General features: G+C 44.6%; 1 protein-coding gene across 2 annotated transcripts in view; it reads right to left on the bottom strand.

The window, feature by feature from the left end:
- The window catches only part of CEP89 (centrosomal protein 89), a 76,460-nt gene that overhangs the window by 48,297 nt on the left and 1,638 nt on the right, over positions 1-26,525 (bottom strand). The window contains exons 2-8 of one of the 2 annotated variants that reach the window (XM_060084575.1): positions 24,861-24,967; positions 19,063-19,221; positions 16,126-16,303; positions 11,428-11,499; positions 6,469-6,571; positions 3,834-3,862; positions 1,769-1,811 (exon numbers count right to left, since the gene is read on the bottom strand). In XM_060084575.1, coding sequence (XP_059940558.1) covers positions 1,769-1,811; positions 3,834-3,862; positions 6,469-6,571; positions 11,428-11,499; positions 16,126-16,303; positions 19,063-19,221; positions 24,861-24,967 — 691 coding nt within the window. The remainder of the gene's footprint in view (positions 1-1,768; positions 1,812-3,833; positions 3,863-6,468; positions 6,572-11,427; positions 11,500-16,125; positions 16,304-19,062; positions 19,222-24,860; positions 24,968-26,525) is intronic. The other variant, XM_060084576.1, reaches the window with a different exon arrangement.

The raw sequence follows: 26,525 nt of genomic DNA, 5'->3' as shown, positions 1-26,525 counted from the left end.
AGATTCAGGCTCAAGAACTCACTGGGTGTGGACAGTGAGGGGGGCAAGTCAAGGATGAGCACCAAGACCTGTGGTTTGGAAGACATCTAGCCAGACAAGGGACACAAGCATGGCAGGGGAAGGGACGCTCAGGCTAGGACATGGGCCCAGAGCTCTGAAGGCAGCCTCAGCTGGAGAGACTGAGGCGCCACCAGCATGTGGGCATACCTGAAGGCACCGGGGTGAGAAGAAAGCCAGAGACCACGAAGGATGTTAGGAAGGAGTAGCTAGAAAGATGGAGGAAAGCAGAGAGCGATGTTCCACAGGGAGATCAAAGGAGGTGAGGGCTAGGACAGGCCCCCTGCCTGGGCAGAGCTTCTGTGTGCAGATGTGCCGACAAGGGCGGGAATGCTGGTGGCTCCAGACAGCCTCCCCTGACCTCTGACACACACATCCCCAACCCCTAGAACATGAAAGGAAAGTCTAAGAAATGAGTAACTCCATAGCTACACTGAAAACAGGAGGCGAGCCACCAGGAATCCCAGAAAGAAAACATTTGAGATTAGATTGAAGATGGAAGCTGCAGCCTAAAATATGCCAGGAGAGGCCAGCTACCGAAGGTGGGAGTGCTTCCAGGGATGTGCTTTGCCCTGGCAGGTAGTGGGGACACAAAGTGACCTAGAAAGGGCTGATGAGGTATCCAGTTAATGTGCCAGACGGGATCAGCAATGGTTCAAGCCCCCTGGGCCAGGTAGTACAGACAGGCTCTGAGGACAGAGGCAGGCAGGCACTGGGGCTGGGGAAACTCAGGAGGAAGAGGGACCCCCGACCCCCCTGGCTGACCACACACCCTGTCTGTCCCTGTCAGTCACTGGAGACAGGCTGTATGCCTGACAGCCCACTGGTTTCCCCCTCTGAGCAGCCTGCAGTAATCAGACACAGCATCCTCAGGCAGAACAACAGGGACTCCCAAGGACCAAGGCGAACACATCACCAAGAACCATGTGAGCTAAGAGAAGCATCAAAATCAAATAACAGAGGACAGAGTTGGCTGCTCAACAACTATAAGATTTTTGAATGAGTGTAGTTAAGATTCCAGAGAGATGTTTGTCAATACTTAATAGAAATCATGGAAACAAACAGTTTCATTCACAATACAAATTCAAGGGATGGGCTGAGCAGCAGAATGCATACAATGAAGAATGAACCTGTGGGCTAGACATTAGAGCCCCAGCAATATCCCAGAATACAGCACCAAAAACACCGAGATAGAAAGGGTGAAAACAAAGCCAATCAGACATGGAGGATAGACAAAAGCCTTGATTCCTGATAGGATTTTCAGATTAGCAATGTGAGGCTTAACAGGAAAAAATTACAAAATCCACCCTGAAAGCTAATGAGGCTTCCCAAACTGTAGAGGGGACAGCACCCCAGAAAGTATCTCTAGACCCCTCAGCTCTGTCTCTAGCCCCTGAGCAGAGCCCCCGTTTGCATACACCCCCCTCCCAGTGTCTGCCTATAACCCACAGGTCCACTCCCCTCCCCAGGATCTGAGCACACGCCATGGGGACGTATGTCCATCATCCAACGTGTGAACGTTTGGACTCTCTCTTTTAAGGCGAAGGTAGAAATTCAACAAACTGCCTCCTCTTCCCAATTCTGATAATGGGACAGAAGCAACAGCCTTTACAGGAAAAAAAAAAGTGATCTTTATTTTATGTGAGATTATTCTGGGTATTCGCTGGAACAATCAGCTTTTCAATCACAATGAAATTCAAAAGGCAAATACCTGGAGAGAGTGGAGGTTTTCCACACAATGATGGTTTTTCATCCTAAGGAAGAAAAAAACATGAGAGTAATGAATTAAGAGTCTCAGCATCTTCTAAAAGTGGATTGGCACAAGCAGGGAGGTCATCGTATATCAAATATTTAAGTACTTTTTTGCCCCTTCATTTTGGCTCTTATAGTTGCTAGTTTGTTTTAGCTTTAGAAACTTTAATATTCACTGTTTCTTTTAAATGTACCGAAACCTTAAGGGTTTTCCCCTCTTGGCAGGTTCTCTGAGCAGCAAGGGAAGTCCTGCTTTCTTCCTGCCTTTTTGTCCATGAGTTCAGTGTCTTTTTTTTTTTTAATTGAAGTCTAGGTGATTTACAATATTGTGTTAGCTTCAGGTGTATAGCAAAGTGGTTCAGTTATACATATATATATTTTTCCAACTCTTTTCCATTATAGGTTATTATAAGATACTGAATACAATTCCCTGTGCTATACAGTACATCCTAGTTGCTTATCTATTTTATACATAGTAGTGTGTATCTATTAATCTCATACTCCTAATTTATCCCCCCCATCCCCTTTGGTAACTATATGTTTGTTTTCTATATCTGTGAGTCTATTTCTGTTTTGTAAATAAGTTCATTTGTATTATTTTTTAGATTCCACATAAGTGATATTGTATAATATTTGTCTTTGTCTGGCTTAACTTCACTCAGTATGATAATCTCTAGGTCCATCCATGTTGCTGCAAATGGCATTTCATTCTTTTTTATGGCTGAGTAATATTCCAGTGTGTGTGTGTGTGTGTGTGTATACCACATCTTCTTTATCCACTCATCTGTTGATGGGTACGTAGGTTGCTTCCATGTCTTGGCTATTGTAAATAGTGCTGCATATGAACACAGTATCTTTGCAAATTAGAGTTTTCTCCAGATATATGCCCAGGAGTGGGACTGCTGGATCATATGGCAACTCTATTTTAGTTTTTTGAGGAACCTCTATACCGTTGTCCATAGTGGCTGTACCAATTTACATTCCCACCAACAGAGTAGGAGGGTTGCCTTTTCTCCACAGTTTATTACTGGTAGTCAGTCACTGTGTTTACATGCAGGTCCCATGAGTGACAGGCCATCAGTTCACATTCTAAAGCATGTGATATGACTGCATGTGCTCAGCAGAGATGCACAAAGCAAACTCCAACTGGCCTTTTCTCCTTGGGATATGCAAAAAGACCCCATAAGCTTCAGAGAAGCACGTTTTCAAAGCACTGAGAAAAGAATACAACATCCTCCTTTTCAACCCAAAACTTAGAGGAAAGGGAAGTCTTTGAACTTTTGTTCATTTTTCTACTACACATCAGTCTGATATTAAGTTTCTAATTTCTGCTGAAAAAGTAGATAAGGTTATAAATTAACTCTACTGAGAAGTCTTTAATTTTTAAACTCCTTTGACATTGCAGAATTAAAAACTTAAGTAGAACTATTTCCATGTCTGCAAACTGGTTATTGTCTATTCATTCTACAAAGGAAAAAGTAAATGTAAGTGATTTCTAATCCCTCAATACATTACATTCATTTTAAACTATGCAAAACATGAGTTTCTTCATGTTTTAAAACTTTAAAGAAAAAAACATTCAATGGAAAAGAACTCTTAATGGAAGTTTTCTTCCCCACAAATCACAAAAGTTGTTTTGAAATTATGGTGGAAATTCTATTAATTGAGAAAATCAGTTTTAAAAAAATAATCCTTGGGCTTCCCTGGTGGCGCAGTGGGTAAGAATCTGCCTGCCAATGCAGGGGACACAGGTTCGAGCCCTGGTCCGGGAAGATCCCACATGCCTCGGAGCAACTAGGCCCATGTGCCACAACTACTGAAGCCTGTGTGCCTAGAGTCCATGCTCGGCAACAAGAGAAGTCACAGCAATGAGATGCCTGCGCACCATAACAAAGAGTAGCCCCTGCTCACCGCAACTAGAGAAAGCCTGCGTGCAGCAACGAAGACTCAACGCAGCCAAAAATAAATAAAATAAATAAATAAATAAAAAACACACACACACACACACACAAAACAATCCTTACCTTTAAATTCAGAGTAGAATGTTTACCATCTGATTAAAAAAAAAGAGAGAAAACTTTGTAAAGCAGAGAAAGACATCTGACAACTCAGAAGAGTACAATCTTAGGAACTCACCTTCTGCAGATAAGCTAAACCAGGCCCGGGCGGGCAGCCTTCCCGAGGTCACATGAGAAGCGGGTCCAGAGCCAGGCAGGAGCCCAACTCGGAACTGCTCATCTCTCCCCGCTGCTCGTTCCTGAGCATCTTCAGTGGCTCACATGATCGGAGAACCAAGGCCAAACTCCTCAGCGTGACTCTGAGCCTTCCCCACCTTCCCAGCACTCCCCCTCCCAGAGCTCTCTACCTGCCCCACCGCCATTCCCCAGATGGGCTGAGGCTGACGCCTCCCCGTCTCCGCGCCTACAGTAGCAGTCCACTCCGTCAGATGCCGGTACCTCGACCAAAGGATGTCAGGGTCCGAGCTTCTTGGCCGGGTACTGCTAGGGTGCAGAGTTGCACCTCAGGCTGACAGAGTTTGAGGCTTTAGCCTTTAGACAATAATTATCAGCTAGCATTTACGGAGGATGCTGTGCTTCACACATACAACTAAATTTAATCCTTATAAGAACCTGATGAGAGGTGCACTCAAACTGAGTAGAAGTGGGGTTAAGGAACTCACCAAGCCTCTCGCCACCTGGAAATGACAGAACAAAGCACTAAAAACCAGTGTTTCTGATGTGTTGCCTAAGGATCACTCACATCAGACTCTCCAAAGAGCCTGTTAAAAATACAGACCCTCTGGGGCTCCAGCCCAGAGTCACTGACTCAGAATTTGAGGTTGGTGTGGAGCCTTTTCACAAGTGTCCAGGGGCTTTTAATGCCCATCACAAACCAAAAACCACCGGAGGAGCTGAACTCCCTCCCAACCACCACCTGCGTTCCCAGTTCAACACCACCTGTGTTACCCAGTGCGCCAGTTACCACACTGCCTTTCAGCTCCCAACGCACCTTTATTGCTGGCTTGCGTTACTGCTGCAGTGCTACCTTGCCAGGTGGCGCAGTAATAAACTTCATCAGTAGAGGGCGCAGAAGAGACACTGGAGGAGGAAGGGGCTTGGGTTCCTCATTCCAGAAGGCTAGTCTCCATCCCCCTCTCTTTCCCTGCGTTCCTCTTTTTCTCTCCCCTCTCCTCCATTCTTCCCTCTTTCTAGGTGGCCAGCAGCACTTCCCCATGGGTGGCTTCTCCTGGAATTCCCCTGGAGAGGGCAGCTTTCCAGAGAGTTCTGTTAGCAACACACCTCGGCTAACTTCTCCACCCGCCAGTGGGCCACAGCTGCATCCTCTCCAATGTCTGCAATGGAGATTCTCCATATATTGCTTCTCTTGGGGGCCCTCTGTTAACAAAAGAGGGAGCAGCTCTTCCCTCTATCTGCTACTCCTGCATTCTTTAGATCGCTCTCTACCCCTTAGTAGGCAACCCTGTTATAGTCAATAATTCTTTACATTACATTTTCCTTTTTCAAATCACCATGTACACTCTGTCTCCTGATTGGATTCTGACTGATATATAACACATCAGGCCACAGACAACACAGACATTAGAAAGCAGATGGACATGTATGAACACAGAGATATTCAGGATATGTTGATTTTTTTAAAAAGGCAGGTAATAAAATAACATGCATTTTATTCACATACACATTCGAAGTTGTTAAAATTGTGCTCTACGGGAGTACAGTTATGTGTGTTTAACCTCCTATATTTCTGCATTTCAGTTTTTTCTTTTACAGTGAGAAAGTATTAATTCTGTAATTTAAAAAGAGATATACCTTTTACTTGAATTGAATATACACATGGATTTCCCACAGGGATAAAGTATGCTGGTCTAATCAATTGGCATTTTCTGGCACAGGTATTAGCAGACTGGCCTTCTGTTTATCAATCAGTCCCCTTGTGAACTGACTTATATGAGAATCTTCTTGAGCCTAAGCAACTCTGAGGGTCCTGATAAAGCAGTGACTGGTGCCCACTGTATGCCAGGCTCTCTTTCTCACTTCTCAAACATAAGCCACCTCTTAGGAAACAGAAAACTACCTTTGTTATTTAACGCGCTGAATTCTCTCACTGTGCCAAATGAAATGTACAAGGATGCGCTATTACAAAGTTGTATTATAAACATGTCCATGCACTCTTTCATCCAAAACACCTGTAGTGACAGCCTGCCATGGGCCAGGACCCTGATCCCGGCACCGGAGCTAGCCTGGTGAACAAGACAGACAAGCTCACTTGCTCATCCTGGGGAGACCACTGGGTACCCGCCCCTCACAGCGCTAGACATGGGGCGCAGAGAGGAAGAAGCGTGTGGAGCTTCAGAGCCTGAGCCTTGACCCTCCACCCCAGGGAGAGGGGGCCTCTCACGGCTGCCGGAACAGACAAAATGGACCCCAGTGTGAGGGCCTCATGCTTTAAAGATGACCTAACACCCAGGCAATCAACTATTTTCACTGTAACCCAGTGAAAACAAAACTCAGGGATATTCCCACTTAAAACCATGGAACCACAGTAGGAAGGTGCAATGGCTACATGTTCCCCCAAGTTAACCAATACTTATTGCCACAAAATGCTTTTTGATATTAAATTAAAAAAAATTTTTTTTACCTTTTTCTTGTGTATGCTCTGGTGGAATAGGTGAGCCTGGAAACCCATCTTGTTCAGAAATATTTTCCTCATCTTCACTGTCCACCCCATGTGACGATGGAACCTTTTTGTTACAAAAGACAAAGGAACAACCAACTATGTGATAAGTGCTTCTGTATCAAATTTCTGCCCAACAAACCCAAATGTCTTATTCCATACCTTCTCCACTGCTCCCTCCTCTCTAAGACATAAAAGGAGTACATCTGGCAGGGCGGGATGAAATCTCGGGTCCCTCAGGAGAAGCCCAGTGGCAAAGGCAATGCCGTCCAAATTATGCTTAAGCCATCGAGAACTTCACAGCCACCCCCCCCCCAGTGCTACCTGGGCAGCTCGCCTTCCCCATTCCTGCCAGGGACCAACTCAGGAAAAGGGGCTGCCTCTGGCCTGCTCTGCATAGCACCCAGTACCACCCTGCCTTGGTACTGATGCTGTGTATTCATCTCTGCGTGGGACAAGACCTGCTGACGAGCCCTGTGAGAGCCCTCATCCAGGCAACTGTTTGGGATCGAGGTCCATTATGTTGGCTGGCTGTGAGTCCACTGTGAATGTTTCCTGGTGGAATGGAACTCTCCCCTCTGCTGTCTGTGAGCATCTTCTACGTAGGTGTCATGAATGGTGGCAGGGCTGCAGAGCTGCCCCTCACAGACCTGAGGGCCATGACTGGGACCTCCCCTGATGAACAGGAGACCACCCCACTGGCAGGGCTCTGGGAGGTGGGGACAGAGGCTGCCCAAGGGGAAGAGCAGTGAACCATGTCTTGTACAAGAAGCTGTGACTGGTGCTCCCTGGCTGGCTTCCCTTCTGCTATACTGAAAAGTATCTTGTGTATGTGATCAGCTTGGCTTAGCTGTGCTGTGCTGCAGGCTGTGGAAGGGTCATCCCCATGGTTGGCAAGGAGGGGGCAGAACTCACCGGCAAGATGCCCAAGAGAAGGGGCATTTCAGAGCCAAAAGCTAAGGCTAGGCCCACCAGGCTCTGGGTACAGGGCTCCAGGGTGACCCAGCTCAGAGCAGCAGAAAGGTCTCCCACTCTACTCATCATTTGAAGGGATTAAAAAGAAATGACCTTTTAGGTTTTGTCTCCTAGGAACCCAACTGCCTTGTTCACCCTGTCAAAGATATATTATGCTACTCACTTTTATCAAGGAAATACGAAACTGCTATGGGCTTCCCTGGTGGTGCAGAGGTTAAGAATCCGCCTGCCAATGCAGGGGACGTGGGTTCGAGCCCTGGTTCAGGAAGATCCCACATGCCGCGGAGCAACTAAGCGTGCACCACAACTACTGAGCCTGCGCTCTAGAGCCTGTGAGCCATAACTACTGAGCCCGCATGCCACAACTACTGAAGCCTGTGTGCCTAGAGCCCATGCTCTGCAACAAGAGAAGCCACCGCAATAAGAAGCCTGTGCACCGCAATGAAGAGTAGCCCCTGCTTACTGCAACTAGAGAAAGCCCGTACGCAGCAACAAAGACCCAACGCAGCCAAAAATAAATAAATAAACTAAAAAAAAAAAGAAAATGCTAAAGATACGCTATTATGGAAAATAATGTTTGGCAGCATCTACTAGCACTAAGACTGATCGTACATATGCCCTATGACCATACATATATCACTCATCAGTATATATGGGCGGTATAGGCCCACCAGAAATATACATATATACACACAAATGTTCATAGCAGCACTATTCCTAAAAGCCCCAATCTGGAAACAACCAAATATTCATCATCAGTAAAATAAATAACTAATTGGATGTTATAATTGTACAACTGGATATTATACAGCAATAAGAATGAACCAACAACTGCTACACACAATGACAGAAGACTCTCAAAAACTCCAAAAAATACGTACTGTATGATTAAAGTCATAGAATCCTCAGAATAGTCAAAACTAACCTACGGTGATTTTCTAAGATCTAGTCTACTCTTGGAGTCAGGACAGTGGTTAACCCTTGGGGGAGTAGTGAGTCCTCTTGGTCACAGAGGAGGACTTCTGGGGTCCTAGTAGTGTTGTTCTTTTTCTTTTAATCTGGATGGGGGCTACTTTGTAAAAATTCACTGAGCTGTACACTTATGGCTTATATGCCTGTTGTGTATATTTAATACATCGATAAATAAGCCTAAAGAATTTGTGACAATATTCTAAAAACACTCTAATTTAAAAGTTTTAATTTAAAACATTTTTTAAACTATTACATACTTCTGAGTATGAAAATCACCTGGTTACTAAAACAAAAATTGTTTGGGTGCTGAAGGAAGGGAGGAAGAAGCCGGCCAACTCAGCCACAGTGCTGCCATCAGGGATGCCAGGAGTGGTCTTTCCCCCATCCGTCTGTAGCCCTGGCCTAACCTCCTTCATCCTCCTCCTGGTTAGGACACTAACTCAGATTTTAAAGGGTAAAATGTACATGCTAGAATTTACAGGGTAATTATCGGAAAAGAAAACAAGCCAGTATAATTTGCAAACTAGTAGAGGGAAAGAAATAGAACTAAAAAAAATCATCAATCCAAAAGAATGGAAGAGGAAAAAAGATACAGAGTAATAGGACAAGTAGGAAAAATAAAGATGGCAGATTTAAACTCAAATATATCCATATAATACGTTAAACATAAAAGAACCAAATGGTCCAGTAAAAAGACATAGGAAAAGTTTGTCAAACTTGGTTAACAAAACCTATATGCTGCATTGAATTGTAAACATTAAATGGATGAATAGTATGTATGTGAATTATATCTCAGTAAACTTAAAAAAGAAAACAACTAGATGCTATTTACAAGACAGAGCTAAACATAAGGATATAGAAAGGTTAAAATTAAAGGATGGATTGGGAATTCCCTGGAGATCCAGTGGTTAGGACTTGGCGCTCTCACTGCCAGGGCTGCGTGGCATGGCCAAAAAAAATTAAAGGTTGGAAAAAAATAGACCACACAAATATCAAACAAAAGAAAGATGGAGGGGACTTCCCTGGTGGCACAGTGGTTAAGAATCCGCCTGCCAATGCAGGGGACACGGGTTCCAGCCCTGGTCCGGGAAGATCCCACATGCCAAGGAGCAACTAAGCCCGTGCGCCACAACTACTGAACCTGCGTTCTAGAGCCTGTGAGACACAGCTACTGAAGCCCGCGCGCCTAGAGCCCGTGCTCTGCAACAAGAAAAGCCACCGCAGTGAGAAGCCCGCGCACCACAATGAAGAGTAGCCCCCGCTCGCCGCAACTAGAGAAAGCCCGCGCGCAGCAATGAAGACCCAACGCAACCAAAAATAAATTTAAAAATTAATTTTTAAAAAAAAGAAAGATGGAGAATGTCAGATGAAATAGACATTAAGGCAAAAAACCTCTTTAGAGATAGAGAGGTTCACTTCATGGTGACAAACTGTTCAATTTACCAGGAAGATATAATTTTAAATTTGTACACACCTAAAAATGTAGTCAGATGCAAAATAATACACGTTCTATGATTCCATGAATATAAAGCTCAAAAATATGCAAAGCTAATCTGTGACATCTTCTCTTACTTGGAGGTGAAAGCAAGATATTGGAAAACCTGGCAACACGGCAAAGAAGCTGCAGCGTCTAGGTTCCTGTGACTGTGGGGAGAGCCAACCATAAGAGCCGGCGGTGATTAACCCTGAGGACGCATAGGGCGCAGCCCCAAACGGCGCTGGCACCTTCCCAGATGCCCCACCTCAGATCAATGATGCCAACCTAAGAACCCCAGCCCAAAGGGACAGACACTGGTGGTGGAGCAACAGAAGGGTTCACTTAGCTCCACCTCAGGGTAAAGTCCAGGCAAGAGTGTGGTCAGATTGTGCAGTGGACCAAGGACTAACTCTGGGAGGGGCAGTTTTGGTTTGTAGGGTAGAGGGACCGCGTGGGCCTGCACTGGGACCTTTGTACGTCCGACAGCATGCTGGACCTCCCCTGGTTTGGTACGTTATGGTAAATGAAATAAGCGTTTGTGAATCCACGCCTCCTCACTGCTGTATGGGAGACCCCACCGCTGGAAGATGGCAGGGCTCACTGTTGGTGGCTTCTGCAAATTGGCTGGAGTGACAGCTTGGTGCCTGACCTGAGATCCTGGCCTTCTACTGCCACCAATGGGGGTCCAGCTCATGCAGAGGTGCTTGCATTGGTAGAGCAGAGTCAATGGTCTACACGTGCATACACTAACCGTGGACATTCCTATCCGCACAGGGATGTGTATGTGTAAATGTGGACAGGGAGACTGCAGGCACCGCAGCCCACCCGGCAGTCAGTGCCCTGCTTCTACCTTGCTGAGAAGTGCAAGTGGGCTCAGCCCATAGTAATAGTAACCCTCTTCCCCTTAGCCAGTAATTGGCCAAGGAATGGGCATGTGACCAATGAGCCTCCTGCTGGGAGGCTCCCAGGAAAAAATGTTCCCTGTAATGAACACAGCGCAGCCTGAAGGACCTTGCCCTGCTTCCTTCTTTCTGCAGGAAGAACTCGCTGTATTTGATGACCACAAAGAGCAGGCCAAGAGGATCTCAGGTGCCAGTCTTTGACAGGCAGCTGAAACAATTTGGAATCTCCTATCTTTTGATTTTGTTATGTGAGAGAGTTAAAGGTCTATTATTTAAACCTTTTGTTTGCCTGTTTGATTATTTGTAGCCAAGAAAATGATACAGACATCAAAGTGACCACAGAGGCTTGTCCTGGAGAGAAGAGGAGGGATGGAACGGCAGGGTTTCAGGGCAGTGTTTGCTTCACATGCAGTATCAAACGTTTTTATAGGACGTGGGGATTCATGTATACTTGTGTAACAGAAAGAACATTTTAAAGAAATTAAAAATTAAAAACTTTGGAGAGAGAAGGGGGACATTCCTAATCCTCAACCACAGCAGCAAAAGATTCCCTACTACTCCTTGGCCTCCAGAAGTTTCTAGAGATAACTGGTTTACCCCTGCATGAATGATTCCTCTCTGGATCCAAGGAAATGGCAGACACTCAAATATCCATTTGTTGGCAGTTGGCTGGATGAAAAAATGAACAACGTGAATGAATATATGATATTTTATGACAAGATGCTCTGCAAATCCACAAACACAACAAGAGCAAGAATGTGTGACAGAGGAGCTTCAGTAACATCCTATTGGTGACTTCTTGAAAATGGTAGCAGGCAATTAGACTACACTCTCCTCCCTTGAAACCTGTTGAAATCAACTGAAAGAATGAAAAGAAAAAAAGCAAGCAAGCTTAGTCAATGGCCAGAAAACAGCTACCAAACCTATGAAATGTGGAAGAGAGGGAGAATGCCAGAAGCCGCCAAACTTCTTCGGACGTCAGGTATGCAGATGCTCCAACAGTCACAAACTGTCACGGTTGCAAAGGTCCACAGTGATCCTCTGATGGGTGCACTGAGAGCAAGGGTGTGATGGTCCCAGGAGACGTACAGTAACTCCCACAGGGCAGAAGGGAGGGTGGGCGAAGCTAAAGGGAGACACTTGGGAGAGCCCACCTTTGCCATCCAGAATCCAGCTCTATACTCTCAAAGAAGTTAAAGACAGCACAGTCGGACATGAGGAACCCGAAGAAGAGATCCAGGAGATCAGGTAAAGTGATAAGGCAACAGAAAGATGTCTGAAGTAAATCAGCAGAACTCACAAAAACAAAAGGCAAAATAAAACCAATACAGAGGTAAAAGCTATACAAGAAGCCATAAAACATAGTGACAAAGTGCTGAGAGAGAAGAGGATAGACAGAGTAAATCACACAAAGTGAAGCTGAAAAGAAAATGGAGGGACGAGGGATTACAGAAAATATAATAGACATGGAAGACAAAGGATATCCAACAAACGCATAACTAGTGTTCCCAACAGAGAATACGATGAACGGATGATGAAATCAGTCAGAGATAAAATAAAAGAGGGGAGGAAATATTCCCTGAAAATAAAAAAGGGAGATGAAAATCTATGTCTGCAGAATTAAATTATATGCACTAAATTTTAGGAAAAAAGGACAGAAAATAATAAACACCACAATTAATCCTGGTGATATTACTGAACTTCAAAAGATAAAGAATGAACCTACAAAGGTATCAGGCAGAAAAATCAAGTGCCCTCAAAGGGGAGAAGAAAGGCCCTAACTCGTTCTTTGCTGTCACTCTCAGCAGTCCTCTCAGAAAAGGTTATGTGGTCTCATGCCACCGTGTACCCTTCCTTTAATTAATTATTAATTGTGTGACTATGGACTCTGTCTTATACTGATTCTCCAGCACCTAGCACAATACCTAGTACTCAATCAGATGCTCAACAAGTGTTGAATTATTTACCTACCCAAAGACAGTTTCCTCCCTAACACAGTCCTTTATAGGATGAAGAAGTTGAGGCACAGAGACATTATCAGACATCCCAAGTCACACAACTGGGAAGTAGAGAAGCTGGGACTTGGACTCAGGTCTCTGTCCGTGGCGTTGCTCTTTCCACTGGGCCCTAGTGTTGTGGGAACTGACCACACATTCACGCATCCCACTTCCCTTGCAGCCTTACTTTTGGGTGGCACCAACAAGACAACTGCTGAAAACAAGGCTTGCTTTCCATTTGTTAGGCCATTTCTGAGTGGGTGCACACCTCACCTGAAGATGTTTGCCCAAACTACCCTGAAACACAGAGAGAGGCATGAGGTAGAGACTTATATCCAAATTGCCTGATGTGGGTTGGTCTGTTTCCTTATCTTACTAGTTTCGATAAAAAAGAATAAAATTGTAAATTATTTACCTGAGATTATAGAAAGTCTACAGTAAAAATAAGGAGGGCAATTTTACTTTTTTTTCTTTTTAATTAAAACATACCCCATTGGCAGTATTCAGAGCTAGTGCCATCTAGTGATTAAACAGCAGTTTTACATGCTCCACACATCTATTCTTTTCAAAGATATGTATTTTAATCATATAATAAATTTAAGACTACTTGGTCAGTTTCAAAACAAAAAACAAAAAAAGCTCTATGTCTAAGAAATATTCTTGATAGGCACAAGGATTATAAACAGAAATTTTAATTCTAAACAGGGAAAACTGGGTTGCCCTGATCTGAATCCTGCCTCTGCCACTGGGTGGTTGGTTGGATGATTTTGGGCAAGTTATTTATCCTGTTTCTTACACACTTACCGCCAGGGGTGTGAAGTAAATGAAATGGCATGTGTGAGCTGCCTAGCAAATATCAAATGCTCAGAAAAGGTCAATGTGTCTTCCTCCCCCTATTGGATTGTAAGGCTGTGGGAAACTGAAATCCCCTTCCAGATTAAGGGCCCCCTCAATCATGTCATCTGCAACCGGCCAGGACAATGTTCAGGTTATGATAAGACCTTTCAACTGCAATCAGTTACTAATACTCCACCTCTGGCTCCTGGGCTGTATAGGGAAAGGTTTTCCCGTTGGCTGGGATGTACAGAAAGGTGGAGATCGGCACGCACATACTGCTGCTGGGAGGGCAAATGGGAACCATTGCTTTGGAAAACAATTCGGCAATATCTAGCATGAAGAAGCACACATAGGTACACGTACTAAACGTGCAAAGGAATAACCTACATGTTCATCAGGAGGTGAGTAGATAAATAAATAAACATGTATCCATCTCAAAACTTCAATGCTGAGTGAAAAAGCCGAGAGGTGGAAAGACTGACTCAGTACGGTGACCTTTGTACAATTAAAAACACATATATAGGGCTTCCCTGGTGGCGCAGTGGTTGAGAGTCCACCTGCCGATGCAGGGGACGCGGGTTCATGCCCTGGTCCGGGAAGATCCCACGTGCCGCAGAGCGGCTGGGCCCGTAAGCCATGGCCGCTGAGCCTGCGCGTCTGGAGCCTGTGCTCTGCAATGGGAGAGGCCACAGCAGTGAGAGGCCCGCGTACCACAAAAAAAAAACAGACTTCTAGAACACATCCCAGATACAGGAGAAGATGGCTATCCAGGGATGGAGCAGATGGGAGACAAAGATTTCAACCCTAAGTGTAATTTTCTTTCTTTTATTAAAAAATCTGAAGCAAAAAAAACGAAAAACAAAAGATAAGATGTCAATACTTGTTCATTCTGGGGCATGAGAACACTAATGTGCTATGCTATTTTCTGCTTCTCAGTTGCGGGGGGCTGGGTTATAGAAAATGTACGTGTTCAGCTCTAACAGACAGCGCCGAGCAGCTCCCCACAGCGGTGGCGTCACTCCCGCGGCGTTAGAGAGCTCCTCCACACCCTCACCAAGCCTCGCCAGTGTTTGTTGCCTTGCTCTACTTTTCAAATGTTTAAATAAAAGACATTTCCGAGACTTCCCTGGCGGTCCAGTGGTTAACACTCTGCACTTCCAACACAGGGTGCGCGGGTTCGATCCCTGTTCGGGGAAGTAAGATCCCACATGCCGCATGGTGCGGCCAAAAAAAAAAAAAAAAAAACCTTCCATACTGCACATGGGTCCTAGAGCCACCATGACACACTTGCCTAAAAAATAAACTATCTGTTCTGTTAATGACAAAGGAGGTTATACAGGTCACTATAATCTCCCTCCTCTGAGGGAAATGTGGTAGCAAGCTTTACTTCCAAAATAGTTGAGTGATACAGCTCTATCTGTAACCTGGGTCCAACATACTAGCCAGGAAGTGTGCAGACTGAGGGGCAGTGGGAGCTCACATAGGCCTTTTAGAGCCCCGCAGCAGACCTCCTTGGGTTCTTGGCAGCCGTCTGCCTGTCCAGCGCTCCTTGCTGTAGAGAAACCTAACTCTGCATGTTAAAGTCTATATATGCTAGAAAGTGATGGTTAGTTTCTGAAATACTCACATAAGGATTCCTCAAAATAAGTTCCCTAACGCCACTTAAAATGTGATTCAATGTAGTGGAGGATAGTCAATATATTCAATCTGTATATGTTATAGTTGGATGCTACAAGTCTATAAGTCTACTCACTACAAATAACACATTATAGTGATGGTGAAAAAGAAAAAAGCGAGAAAGGAAAAAGAAATTATGGTGCCGTCTTTTGCCATTAAAGAAATGGCGCTATCCAGTTTCCAAAACCCTGGGAGCAGAGCGTTTAAACCAGGGCATGCAGGCAACGGTGGAGAAATGGGCTCCTTCAACCTCTCTGGACCTCGGCTCCCCCATGTGTGATGGGGCCGTAAACGGAACCTACGTCACCGAGACAGCAAGAAATCAGTGCATGTGAGAGTTTGATTTACAGACTCACACAGGGTAAGCACTCAAAGAACGTCTGCTGCTCAGGAGAGACGAGTGATCATACTCCTCTTGTCAGGCATGAATGTGAAGAAACGTTGCAACGTACACATCGATACAGAAAAGTGACAGGAAAATTAGCTTTGCGGGGGTCAAAGGAAAGAGCAGGATGACCAGCATCGGATGGAAACCTACGTTAAGAATGTGAAGATGTTTATCTCTGTGTTTGAAGGACTCGTCTTGAAAGATAAAGGAAAGGGTTTTGAATTTTAGCCTAACAAGACAGAAAATGAGACTGGACATGTTAAAAAGAAATAAGCCCCCAAACAAAAGCCATTAACTGCCGAAGAGAGAAAAGGAAAATCCTTACCAATGCACTTGACACAACTGACTATGAGTTAATGTCAAGGTGCAGAAGGAACGCTGGAACGATACAAGCACCTGATTTCTGTGTGGCACGGCATACAAGGCGTCGCTGAGGCTTCCCTCTTCTTTGCGAGCACTTGTGTCCCCCGACTCCCTGTGGCTGCATGACAGGTGCGTGTCAGTGTCCTCTTCCTCCTCGTAGCCCAGCATTTCAAAGGATGGCAAAGAGGATCTTCTTCCCGTCTCATTCTGCCTATGTGGTCCGTATTAGAACATTCAAGAGCAAAATAAACCAACAAGCCACTTAATGCTTCACATAGGTTCACATACGTGTATTAAATGCACTGCCTCAAGTTCCACTGTAAAGTATTACGATCACATTACAAAACATACAGAAGCTAAAGGGTGATATCATCCACAATTCCATCTCTTTGTACACTGTTAGCATTTCTTTCTAGCTTTTCACCTAGGTTTTTATAGTTATTATCATTGCATACATATACAATTTGCCTCCTCGTTAACAAGTTTTTAAAGTCAAAAGGTTAGATTCATACACCAGTTTTATCACCTGTTCCCCTTACTTAGGTTTTTTCCCCCAATTTTCACCATCATAAATAACCCTGTAATGAATGTCAATGTGTAGCAAATCTCTTCTGTATTGAGGATTAGTCCCATAAAACAAACCACCATATGGAGAACTGCTGAGTCGAACAGTATAAACACACACACACACAGAAAGTACACCACCAACAGCAGGAACATTTCGTGGGTCCACACGCGTCCACGCAAAATCGTTTCCCCAACCTGCAACTATGTTGGTAATAATTTTCTAAAACTTGCCAAAATAATTGAAATCTCACTGTAAAAATGTGCATTTCTTCCTGAGACTGGATATTTTTCCATGTATTTGGATGTGAGCTTTGGTTCCTCTGCTGTGAATTATCTGCTCATGGCCTTTGTCCATTTATCTACTCTGCTTCTAGTATGTCCATTCCAATTTGAAATTAACTTTTCCATCTACTAAAATTAAAACCCTGACTTTGTATTTACTATAAATATTTTTCCTATTCTATTATCTTATTTTGACTATAAATTTTTTAACATACAGATGATTAAAAAACAATTTTTTTTAACCTTCCAAATTCTTAGCTCGGAAGTACACAGCAGGCATCTCTCTCTGAGAGGCTTGATAAGATTGGATATAGGATTTCATGGTTTTATTTCTATGCATATAAAAATTAATCCTTTCATTCAATAAGAATTTGTTTTGGTGTATGAATTAGGAAAGGCTCAAAGCTGATTTTTTTTCTAATACTGCTAATGAATATACTGTTGAATCCTTTCCTTTCCCTTTATCTGTGGGGCTGCCTTTATTTATTTATTCAATATGCCTGCAAACACAAGGCTCACCTCAGGGTGTTCACGTGCACCTCTCTATCATTGAACCAGCACTCCTCTACATTAACTACTTCAACTAAATGTTTTAAAATATGATGGAGCTGGGGCTTCTCTGGTGGTGCAGTGGTTAAGAATCCGCCTGCCAATGCAGAGGACAGGGGTTTGAACCCTGGTCCAGGAAGATCCCACATGCCGCAGAGCAACTGAGCTCGTGCGCCACAACTACTGAGCCGGTGCACCACAACTACTGAAGCCCGTGCACCTAGAGCCCATGCTCCACAACAAGAAAAGCCACTGCAGTGAGAGGCCCGCGCACCGCGACGAAGAGTAGCCCCCGCTTGCCACAACTAGAGAAAGCCCGCGTGCAGCAACGAAGATCCAATGCAGCCAAAGATAAATAAATAAAATAAGTACATTTATTTTAAAAATATATATATATGATGGGGCTAATGCAGCCCTCCCCCTGAATCACTATTCTTCCTTTCCAGATTTCCTCTTATGGTCTTATCTGCTTATTCTTTCCAATGAATTTCAGAATCACTTCCTGATCTTCAGTTCTTATTCAGCCAAAGTATAAATTCTTACCAGGAGAAAAACAGGCTATATTCAAACATCTCAGAAATGGAGTCAAGGTTAAAATTCAAAAACCAAAAATATAAACACATCCTAGAAGGAAATATGTGAGCATTTGTATAATGCTGTAATAGGGAAAATCTTCCTAGATTTGACAATAATGTCAGAAACTACAAACACTGATAGCTCTTAATACATAAAAAATAAAGAATATTTTGGTATGTTAAAAAACCCCTCAAAAACCAAAATTGAATAAACATGGCAGATACAAGGCAAATCTGGCGATGCATCCCCCACCTCCACCCCACAAGCCCTTAAAGTCCTCAGGGTCTTCCCACTGCTCCTGGGGGAGATACCAAACCTCAGAACAGGATACCAAAGGCACCCCCAGCCTGCCCACTCCTCCAGCACCATCTCGGATGACTCCCCACCTCACCTGACTCCTCCCAGCCACAAATGTCTGCCTTCAGTTGATCACGTGTGTCATGCACCCTCTTCTCTCATCCCAGCCCCACACTGACCACCTCCCAACCCATTCCCAGTTGGTTTCTGTAGAGCCCGCAGCTCCCCCCCAATGCCCTCTCCCTCAGGAGGAAACCTTCCTGACTCCTGGCCCTGTGTCAGCTCTATGCCAGCTCAAGCAGTAGAGAAAGTGATGTTAAAGAAGAAAGGCTACAGTAGGCGTCAACAAAGGTAAATTCAGTGTGACCATTCAGAGAGGAGAGGCACGAGAACTGGAGACTGACAGCTCTCACCATCTCGGCTGTGGCTAAAAGCAACACGGAAGTCACCAGCTCAGTGCTGCCATGAAAGCAACCGGTGTCTTCACAAGCTATAATTTAACAAGATCCACTCTAGGGAAAATTCGGATATAATTCAAGACCGATGAATGTCCCAAGACAGTATCCCTTTGACATTGGAGATGAAAACCTGAGTACTAAGCTCTAGTCCTAGTCATATGCACCCACATGCACACACACATGCTCAGAACGGCCCTGCCTCTGCCCCGAGAGGAAGCTGAACCCATGACATGGTCCTTACTGATGTCTCAGCTCCGAGGTGGTGGCATAGGGCTCGATGAGACTGTCCTTTTCAAGGTAGGTCGTGTCACTCTCAGAGTGGGATCGCCGGTGAGGCTGAGGAATGGCAACAGTCCGGCCAGTCAACGTTGTTGCTAGAATGGCTGCAGCCAGAGCAGATCTACGGACGAAAACATCCCAGTGAGCCCGTGAGACACGAACCCTCAAGCTGAAGGTTGAACAACAGGATACGTGAATTAATCAAGGTTTACTTTCAGTTCTACAGTGTTCAGTGTGTATTTACTGGCTACGTGCCTGTAGTCTGTTATGTGCCATCGCACAATCTCACTTCATTCTCACAGCAACTGTATGAATGGATATTACTGTCATCTCCACTTTTCAAAGACATTAAATGACTTGTCTAAGCTTTCCTAGCTAATGGGAGATGAAACCAGGTCTGTAATCCAGGCAGTCTATATTCAAGTACTGTTCCTGTTAAAATGAAAGATCAGAATGCGGAAAAAAAAAGGAGAAATAGGGGCTTCCTTGGTGGCGCAGTGGTTGAGAGTCCGCCTGCTGATGCAGGGGACACGAGTTCGTGCCCCGGTCCGGGAAGATCCCACATGCCGCAGAGCGGCTGGGCCCGTGATCCATGGCCGCTGAGCCTGCGTGTCCGGAGCCTGTGCTCCGCAATGGGAGAGGCCACGATAGCGAGAGGCCTGCGTACCACAAAAAAAAAAAAAAGAAAGAAAGAAAGATATAAAAGAAATGAAAAGGAATTTGAAAATTTTGCAAATTATTCAAAACTATAATAAAGGACAGACAGAGTAATGTGTTTACCCTCCTGCTTGAAAAAGCAAAATAAACAATTAATTGTCCCAGCTTACTGCCTGAGAAAACTTCCAGGTCATAGCACAGGGAGGAGGAAATGAGGTGGAGCCAGGCCGAGGTGTGGAAATGGAGTGGAGAGTCAGGGAACACCAAGGCAGATAGAATTTGCAGGACAGAAGACCAGATAGGAAAGAGCTGAACAGAGAGAACTCCAGAAACCCGCAGAAGGGCCCTTGAGTGCTCAGCAAAATGCTCGTCAGTGCAAGAGTGTGAGGACACTGCGGAAGGCTGGGGGAGAGCCATCCACGAGGATGAGAGGAACAGTGCCAGGTACTCACACAGGGCTAGGGACAGTGACTGTTCCCACCAGACAGATGGGAACACATTATAATTCATGGGACACTGGGTACTCTAAAGGTGGTGGAGAATAAGTAGCCCTAGACTGAACGCTGCTCCAGATCCTGCCTAACAAATCATAAAAGCAAGACCCAAAAGATCAAACTGGTTCCAAGTAATTTAACTGCATCCCAGAAAAAAATTCAAAAAGACTTATAGGAATACAAAAATATCCAGCACTCAACAAGGTAAAACTCACAGAAGTGTCTAGTATGCAAACATACTTAAACTAGGCATGCAAAGAGACAGAAAAACATGACCCATAATGAAGAGAATAATCAATCAAAACCCATTCAGAACTGACACATTAGAAGTAACAGAGAGGGGCATTAAGACAGTTATTATAATTATGTTCCAAAAGGTAAGTAGAGACATGGAATATTATTAAAAAGACTTGAACTTCAGGAGATGGAAATTACACTGGATGGGATTAACAGTAGGTTAGTGAAATTAAAGGTAAAACAATAGAAAATAACCAAGATGAAATACAGAGAGGAAAAAATAACTTAAAGAGCATAGTAAGATATGCGATAAAAAATGCTATTGTTTTATGTTTTAAGCCACTAAGTTTTGGGAACTCCCTGGCAGTCCAGTGGTTAGGACTCCGTGCTTTCACTGCCAAGGGCCCGGGTTCAATCCCTGGTCAGGGAACTAAGATCCGGCAAGCCACACGGCATGGCAAAGAAAGAAAAAAGCCACTAAGTTTTGGTGTAATTACTTACATGGCAATAGATAACTTTCATCAAATGGTGCTGGAACAACTGGATACCCACGTTCAAAAAAGTGAACTTGAATCTATACCTCCCACACCATACTTAACTCAAAATGCATCATAGACCTAAATGTAAAGGCTAAAACTATAAAACTTCTAGAAGAAAATATAGGATAAAATGCTTTATGACCTTGGGTTAGGCAAAGATTTCTTAGATATGATACTGAAATCATGATCTGTAAAAGAAAAAGTTGACAAGCTGAACTTCATAAACATTAAGAATTTCTGCTCTCTGAAAGGCTGTTAAGAAAATGAAAGATAAGCCATAGATGGGGAGAAAATATTTGCAAATCACATATTTGTATGTGATACAAGAACTTGTATCCAGAATATATATCCAGAATAGTGTATATATACAGTAATAGGAACAAAACCCAATTTTTTAAAGTGGGCAAAAGATTTGAACACATACTTTACCAAAGAAGATATACAATGGCAAATAAGCACATGAAAAGATGTTCAGGGACTTCCCGGGTGGCGCAGTGGTTGGGAGTCCGCCTGCCAATGCAGGGGACACGGGTTCGAGCCCTGGACCGGGAGGATCCCACATGCCGCGGAGCAGCTGGGCCCGTGTGCCGCAACTGCTGAGCCTGTGCTCTAGAGCCCATGAGCCATGACTGCTGGGCCCGTGTGCCCCAACTACTGAAGCCTGCATGCCTGGAGCCCGTGCTCTGCAATGGGAGAGGCCACTGCAATGAGAGGCCCACGCACTGTGGCGAAGAGTGGCCCCCACTCGCCGCAACTAGAGAGGGCCTGTGAGCGGCAGCGAAGACACAACGCAGCCAAAAATAAATAAATAAATAAAGTTATTAAAAAAAAAAAAAGATGTTCAACACCATTAGTTACTAGAGAAATGCAAAATAAAACCATAAAGATACCACTACATACTATTAGAATGTCCAAAATTTAAAAGACTGGCTAAGACAATCCCTTCAACCTGGGCCTGGCAGAATGGCTCTCACAAAGAAGGGTGGAGAGGAGAAGGGGCCAGTCTGCCATCAATGAGGTGGTGACCAGAGAATAACCCACCAACATTCACAAGCACATCCATGGAGCAAGCTTCAAGAAAGGTGCCCCTTGGACACCTGAAGAGATCCAGAAATTTGCCAGGAAGTTGACGGGAACCACAGATGTGCACATGGACTCCAGGCTCAACAGAACTGTCTGGGCCAAAGGAATAAGGAACATCCCATACTTTAGCAGTATGGTTGTCCAGAAAGTGTAATGAAGATGAAGATGTACCAAACAAGCTCTGTACATTGTTATCTATGCACCTGTCACCACCTTCAAAAACCTATAGACAGGGACTTCCCTGGTGGTGCAGTGGTTAAGAATCTGCCTGCCAATGCAGGGGACACGGGTTCGAGCCCTGGTCTGGGAAGATCCCACATGCCGCAGAGCAACTAAGCCCGTGCACCACAACTACTGAGCCTGCGCTCTAGAGCCCGCAAGCCACAACTACTGAGCCCGTACACCACAACTACTGAAGCTCGTGCGCCTAGAACCCGTGCGCCACAACAAGAGAAGCTACTGCAATGAGAAGCCTGCACACGGCAACAAAGAGTAGCCCCCACTCGCCACAACTAGAGAAAGCCCGCACACAGCAACGAAGACCCAACACAGCCATAAATAAATAAATAAATAAATAAATAAATACCAAAAAAAACCTATAGACAGTCATCGTGAATGAGAGCTAATGGCTAATTGTCAAACAGTTATAAAGACACAGACACAGACACACACACACACCTGATCAAACCAAGTGTTGGTGAGCACATGAAGAAAATGGAACTCATACCCTGCTGGTGGGAACATATATGGAATAACAACTTTGGAAACAGTTTGGCAGTTTCTTAATAGGTTAAATATATCCCTAGTATATGACCCACCTATTCCACTCCTAAATATTTACCCAAGAGAAATGAAATCACAGGTCCAAAGATTTGTGCACAAATATTCAGAGCAGCTTTATCTCTAGTAGCCAAGAAACTAGAAACCACCCAAATATCCATCAACAGGTGAATGGACAAACAGTGGCATATTCATATAATGGAATACCACTCAGCAATTAAAAGGATGATTTACTGATTTTCACAACAATATGGATGAATCTCAAAATAATTATGCTGAGTGAAAGAACCCAGCATAAGTATTGTGTATAATTCCATTTATATAAAAGTCTAGAACATGGAGGCTAATCTTATAGTGATAGAAAGCAGATCGATGGCTGCCTGGGATGGGGATGAGGGTGGGCTGGGCCGAAGTATGGGAAGTGAGAGGGGGAAGGAGGGAGGAATTACAAAGGAGCATGAGGAAACTTGAGGGGATGATAGATACCTGTATTATCTTTATTATGGTGATGGTCTCACAGGTATAAACATATGTCATAACATCAAATTATTCAGTTAAATATGTACAGTTTATTGTACACCCATTATATGATAAAACTGCTTTAAAAAAGATAAAAGACTATCTAAAGCAAAAATAAGAACACCATATTGTGGGGTTTATAACATATAGAATTAAAACGTATAACGACAGTAGCAAAGGATGGGAAGGAGGAAACAGAAGCGATTGCTGGAAGATTCTTACACTATTACACTAGACGCAAAGTGGAATAACGTCAGAGGTTAATTTGAATGTTAGTGTTTAGAGTAAAATAACCTAGAAATCGGCCAAATTTGCCAAAACCATGTTGATTATTTGGGGCTAATAAAGATTATAATCCAGAAATAGATTTTTGGAAAACACAGGAGACTACAAAGATTTTCTAACGAGTCTACAGCATGCTTGCCGTGAAATGACGTGGTCTTTTGTTTGTTTTTCTGCTTTATAATGGAATGTGAAGCTAACTCTCTCACTACTGCTGCTGCATAAACATTTCAGTTCTAATGACACAACTTAAGGGTTGTTCACACAGACACTGAAGCGCCAGACAGACCTACAAGTCCATCGCAGCGATGCCACCACCCACCAGCCGTGAGACCCTGGGCCAATGGCTAACACTTGAGCTCAAAACAGAGACGCCAACAGGACCTCTCTCACAGGATCGCTGAGAGGATGAAATGAAACAGTGCTTCTTAAGCACTGACTATAGAGTCCTTGGCACAGAGAAAACACTAAAAAATGGCTATTCTTGTTATCAAGATTGTACCAAAGGAAAAAACAAACACTGAAAATATTTCCAAGTGTTTATTATCAGGAGGCATACAATATTCCAGTTTCAAAGAACACTAAAAGAAGGTACCACCCTTGAGTGAAATTATTTCTCATTGTTAACAGTTGAGCCATGTATCCATGTATTTTACGGATTAAAAAGAAAGTCTAAAATTCTCCTGTGCCTAAAAGTTTGGAGGGCATAGGCAGCGGTCTTAGGTATAAAAGAAGGCAGTTCTCTGGTGTGTTAGGAGCACTGAGGGATAGGGGAATCTCGGGCCCTGGCAAGCGAGCTCACTTCTCCTTCCTCCCTGCAAAGCAGTTCTTCTGAAAGGCAGACTTGTGTTTAAAAAGAAAATTAGGTGCACATTTCAAATTCCTTTTAACATACTATCAACCTAAATATTTGTGCTTCAATGTTTTATATTTTGAAAAACTGCATTCAATTATGACATGTGAGAACTCCACAGACCTGAAAGGAACAGACCATTATCCCACGGAGAAACCATATTAAGTGCTTCGTTATGGAACCGTGATATGTATTTCAAAGGACATGATTCTAATCACCCTCCTTGTGATTTTCTTACCCATCTGAACAGTGCCGGGCCCCAGCACTTGGTGGCTGAGCTCAGGGTGACCTCAGTGCCTGCTCACCCGAGACTCACCTTGGTCTCTCTGGAGAGGGGTTGGGGCTGCGTGGAGGAGGTGTGTGGGGCACAGCTGGCTTCGGTGCGATGCTGGCTGCAGGGAGAAGGCCATGGATGATGCGTTTCTGCACAAATGAAACCCAGCAGAGGTCAATGGGACCATCTCTGGGGACTGCGACCACACCTCCCTGCGCCTGGGAGGGAACACCTGCACTGGTCACCCAGGGATCTAGTCACACCAGGAGGTCCACTCCTCCCCCTGCCATCCTCAAGCCCCGTCTGGCCAGGCACACGTGCCCATGCAGGGAGCACCATACAGCTGCCCTCGGTGGGCACCCTCTGGCTCTTCCTTCCTCAAAACAGCTTCCCTGACCATCCCGCAGAGTCACCCTCCAGCACCCCCAACTGGTCTCACAGCACTGCCCCTGATGACCCTACTTACTCACTTGCTGCCCCCCCGGCCGGAGGGAAGCTTCCTAAGAGCATGCAACCTTCTTGTGTTTATCAACCCTGGAACTCTGGCACTTAGCACATTGTCTAACACCTGGTAGGGGCTTAATAAGGATTTTAGGTAGTTTATCTCAAAGATGCAGAGTAACAAAAACTAGTTCTCACACACAATGAAAGTCGGAGAACCCTGCTTTAGGCAACTGGGAGGCCCTGAGACGTTTCTGAGTGTAACCCAATCTTCATTTCCTGTGCACCAGCCATTCATTTGTATCTACTAGAGGCAAAACGCCATGACAGCGTTTCATGACAGTGAAGAAACCTGTCCTCATCTTTAAGGAGGGACAGTACAGAGGAGAAACACCCAGATATTTATAATACGACACAGAATCATGGAAAGTGCCAAGGGAGAGTTAAAGACAAAGTGCTGAGGTGACCCAGGGAGGCAAGGGCTCCTTCAGATCTGGGGGCCAGCAAGGGGACCGCTGATGTCCTGTTGGAGAAAATCTCAGAGCATTTAGACTGGGTCTTCAAAGATGGCCACTGCTCTCACATTTGGGAAATGCGATAGAAAGGCATTCCAGAAGGAGGGAGGAACAGGAACAAAGGAATGAAGCAAGACGTTAGTGGCAGTGTTCTAGAAATAAGCACTCCAGTTCGCTGGAATACAGAAGCATCTGAGTTGGAGAGGCTAGAAAAATGAGCTGGAATCAGAGTGGGGACTGTTTCCATTTAAGAGTTTTGAGACCAGACTAAGGAGATCTTGTGACCTAGTGAGAAGCGCCCACTGAAAGTGGCCCCGGGGAAGACTAATCAGGCTGGGGTGGGCACAAGGTACGGGGGTGGAAAGGAAGGTGCAACCAAGGGGAAGAGCCAGGGGTCTGGGCATCCTTCAGGAGTGAGGGACGAGCAGACCTTCCAAATGTCTTCTGAAGCCCCCCCACTCATCCCACCCCCGAGTCCCACGTGCATGGCCAACCCCAAGAGCAGGTATTCCAGAGCAGCCACTGCTGTATCCCACCATTCTCCAGGATATACACTTGTCTGCCACCTCCCTCATCCCCCACTGCCTGGCAGATGCTCAAGGACAAGAAAGGCTTTTCTTCACCTTTGAATCCCCAGGGGCTGGCATCCAGAAGGTCCTTCAAAAAGGCCTCGTGAGTTGTTTGTTTGTTTGTTTATTTATCTGATGGAGTGAATCTCCCATAGTATGCTGAACATTTCTCCCCTGTACCA

Source organism: Mesoplodon densirostris, chromosome 19, assembly GCF_025265405.1.
Source record: "Mesoplodon densirostris isolate mMesDen1 chromosome 19, mMesDen1 primary haplotype, whole genome shotgun sequence".
Taxonomy (NCBI): Eukaryota; Metazoa; Chordata; class Mammalia; order Artiodactyla; family Ziphiidae; genus Mesoplodon; species Mesoplodon densirostris.
This window is presented reverse-complemented; position numbering and strand designations above follow the sequence as displayed.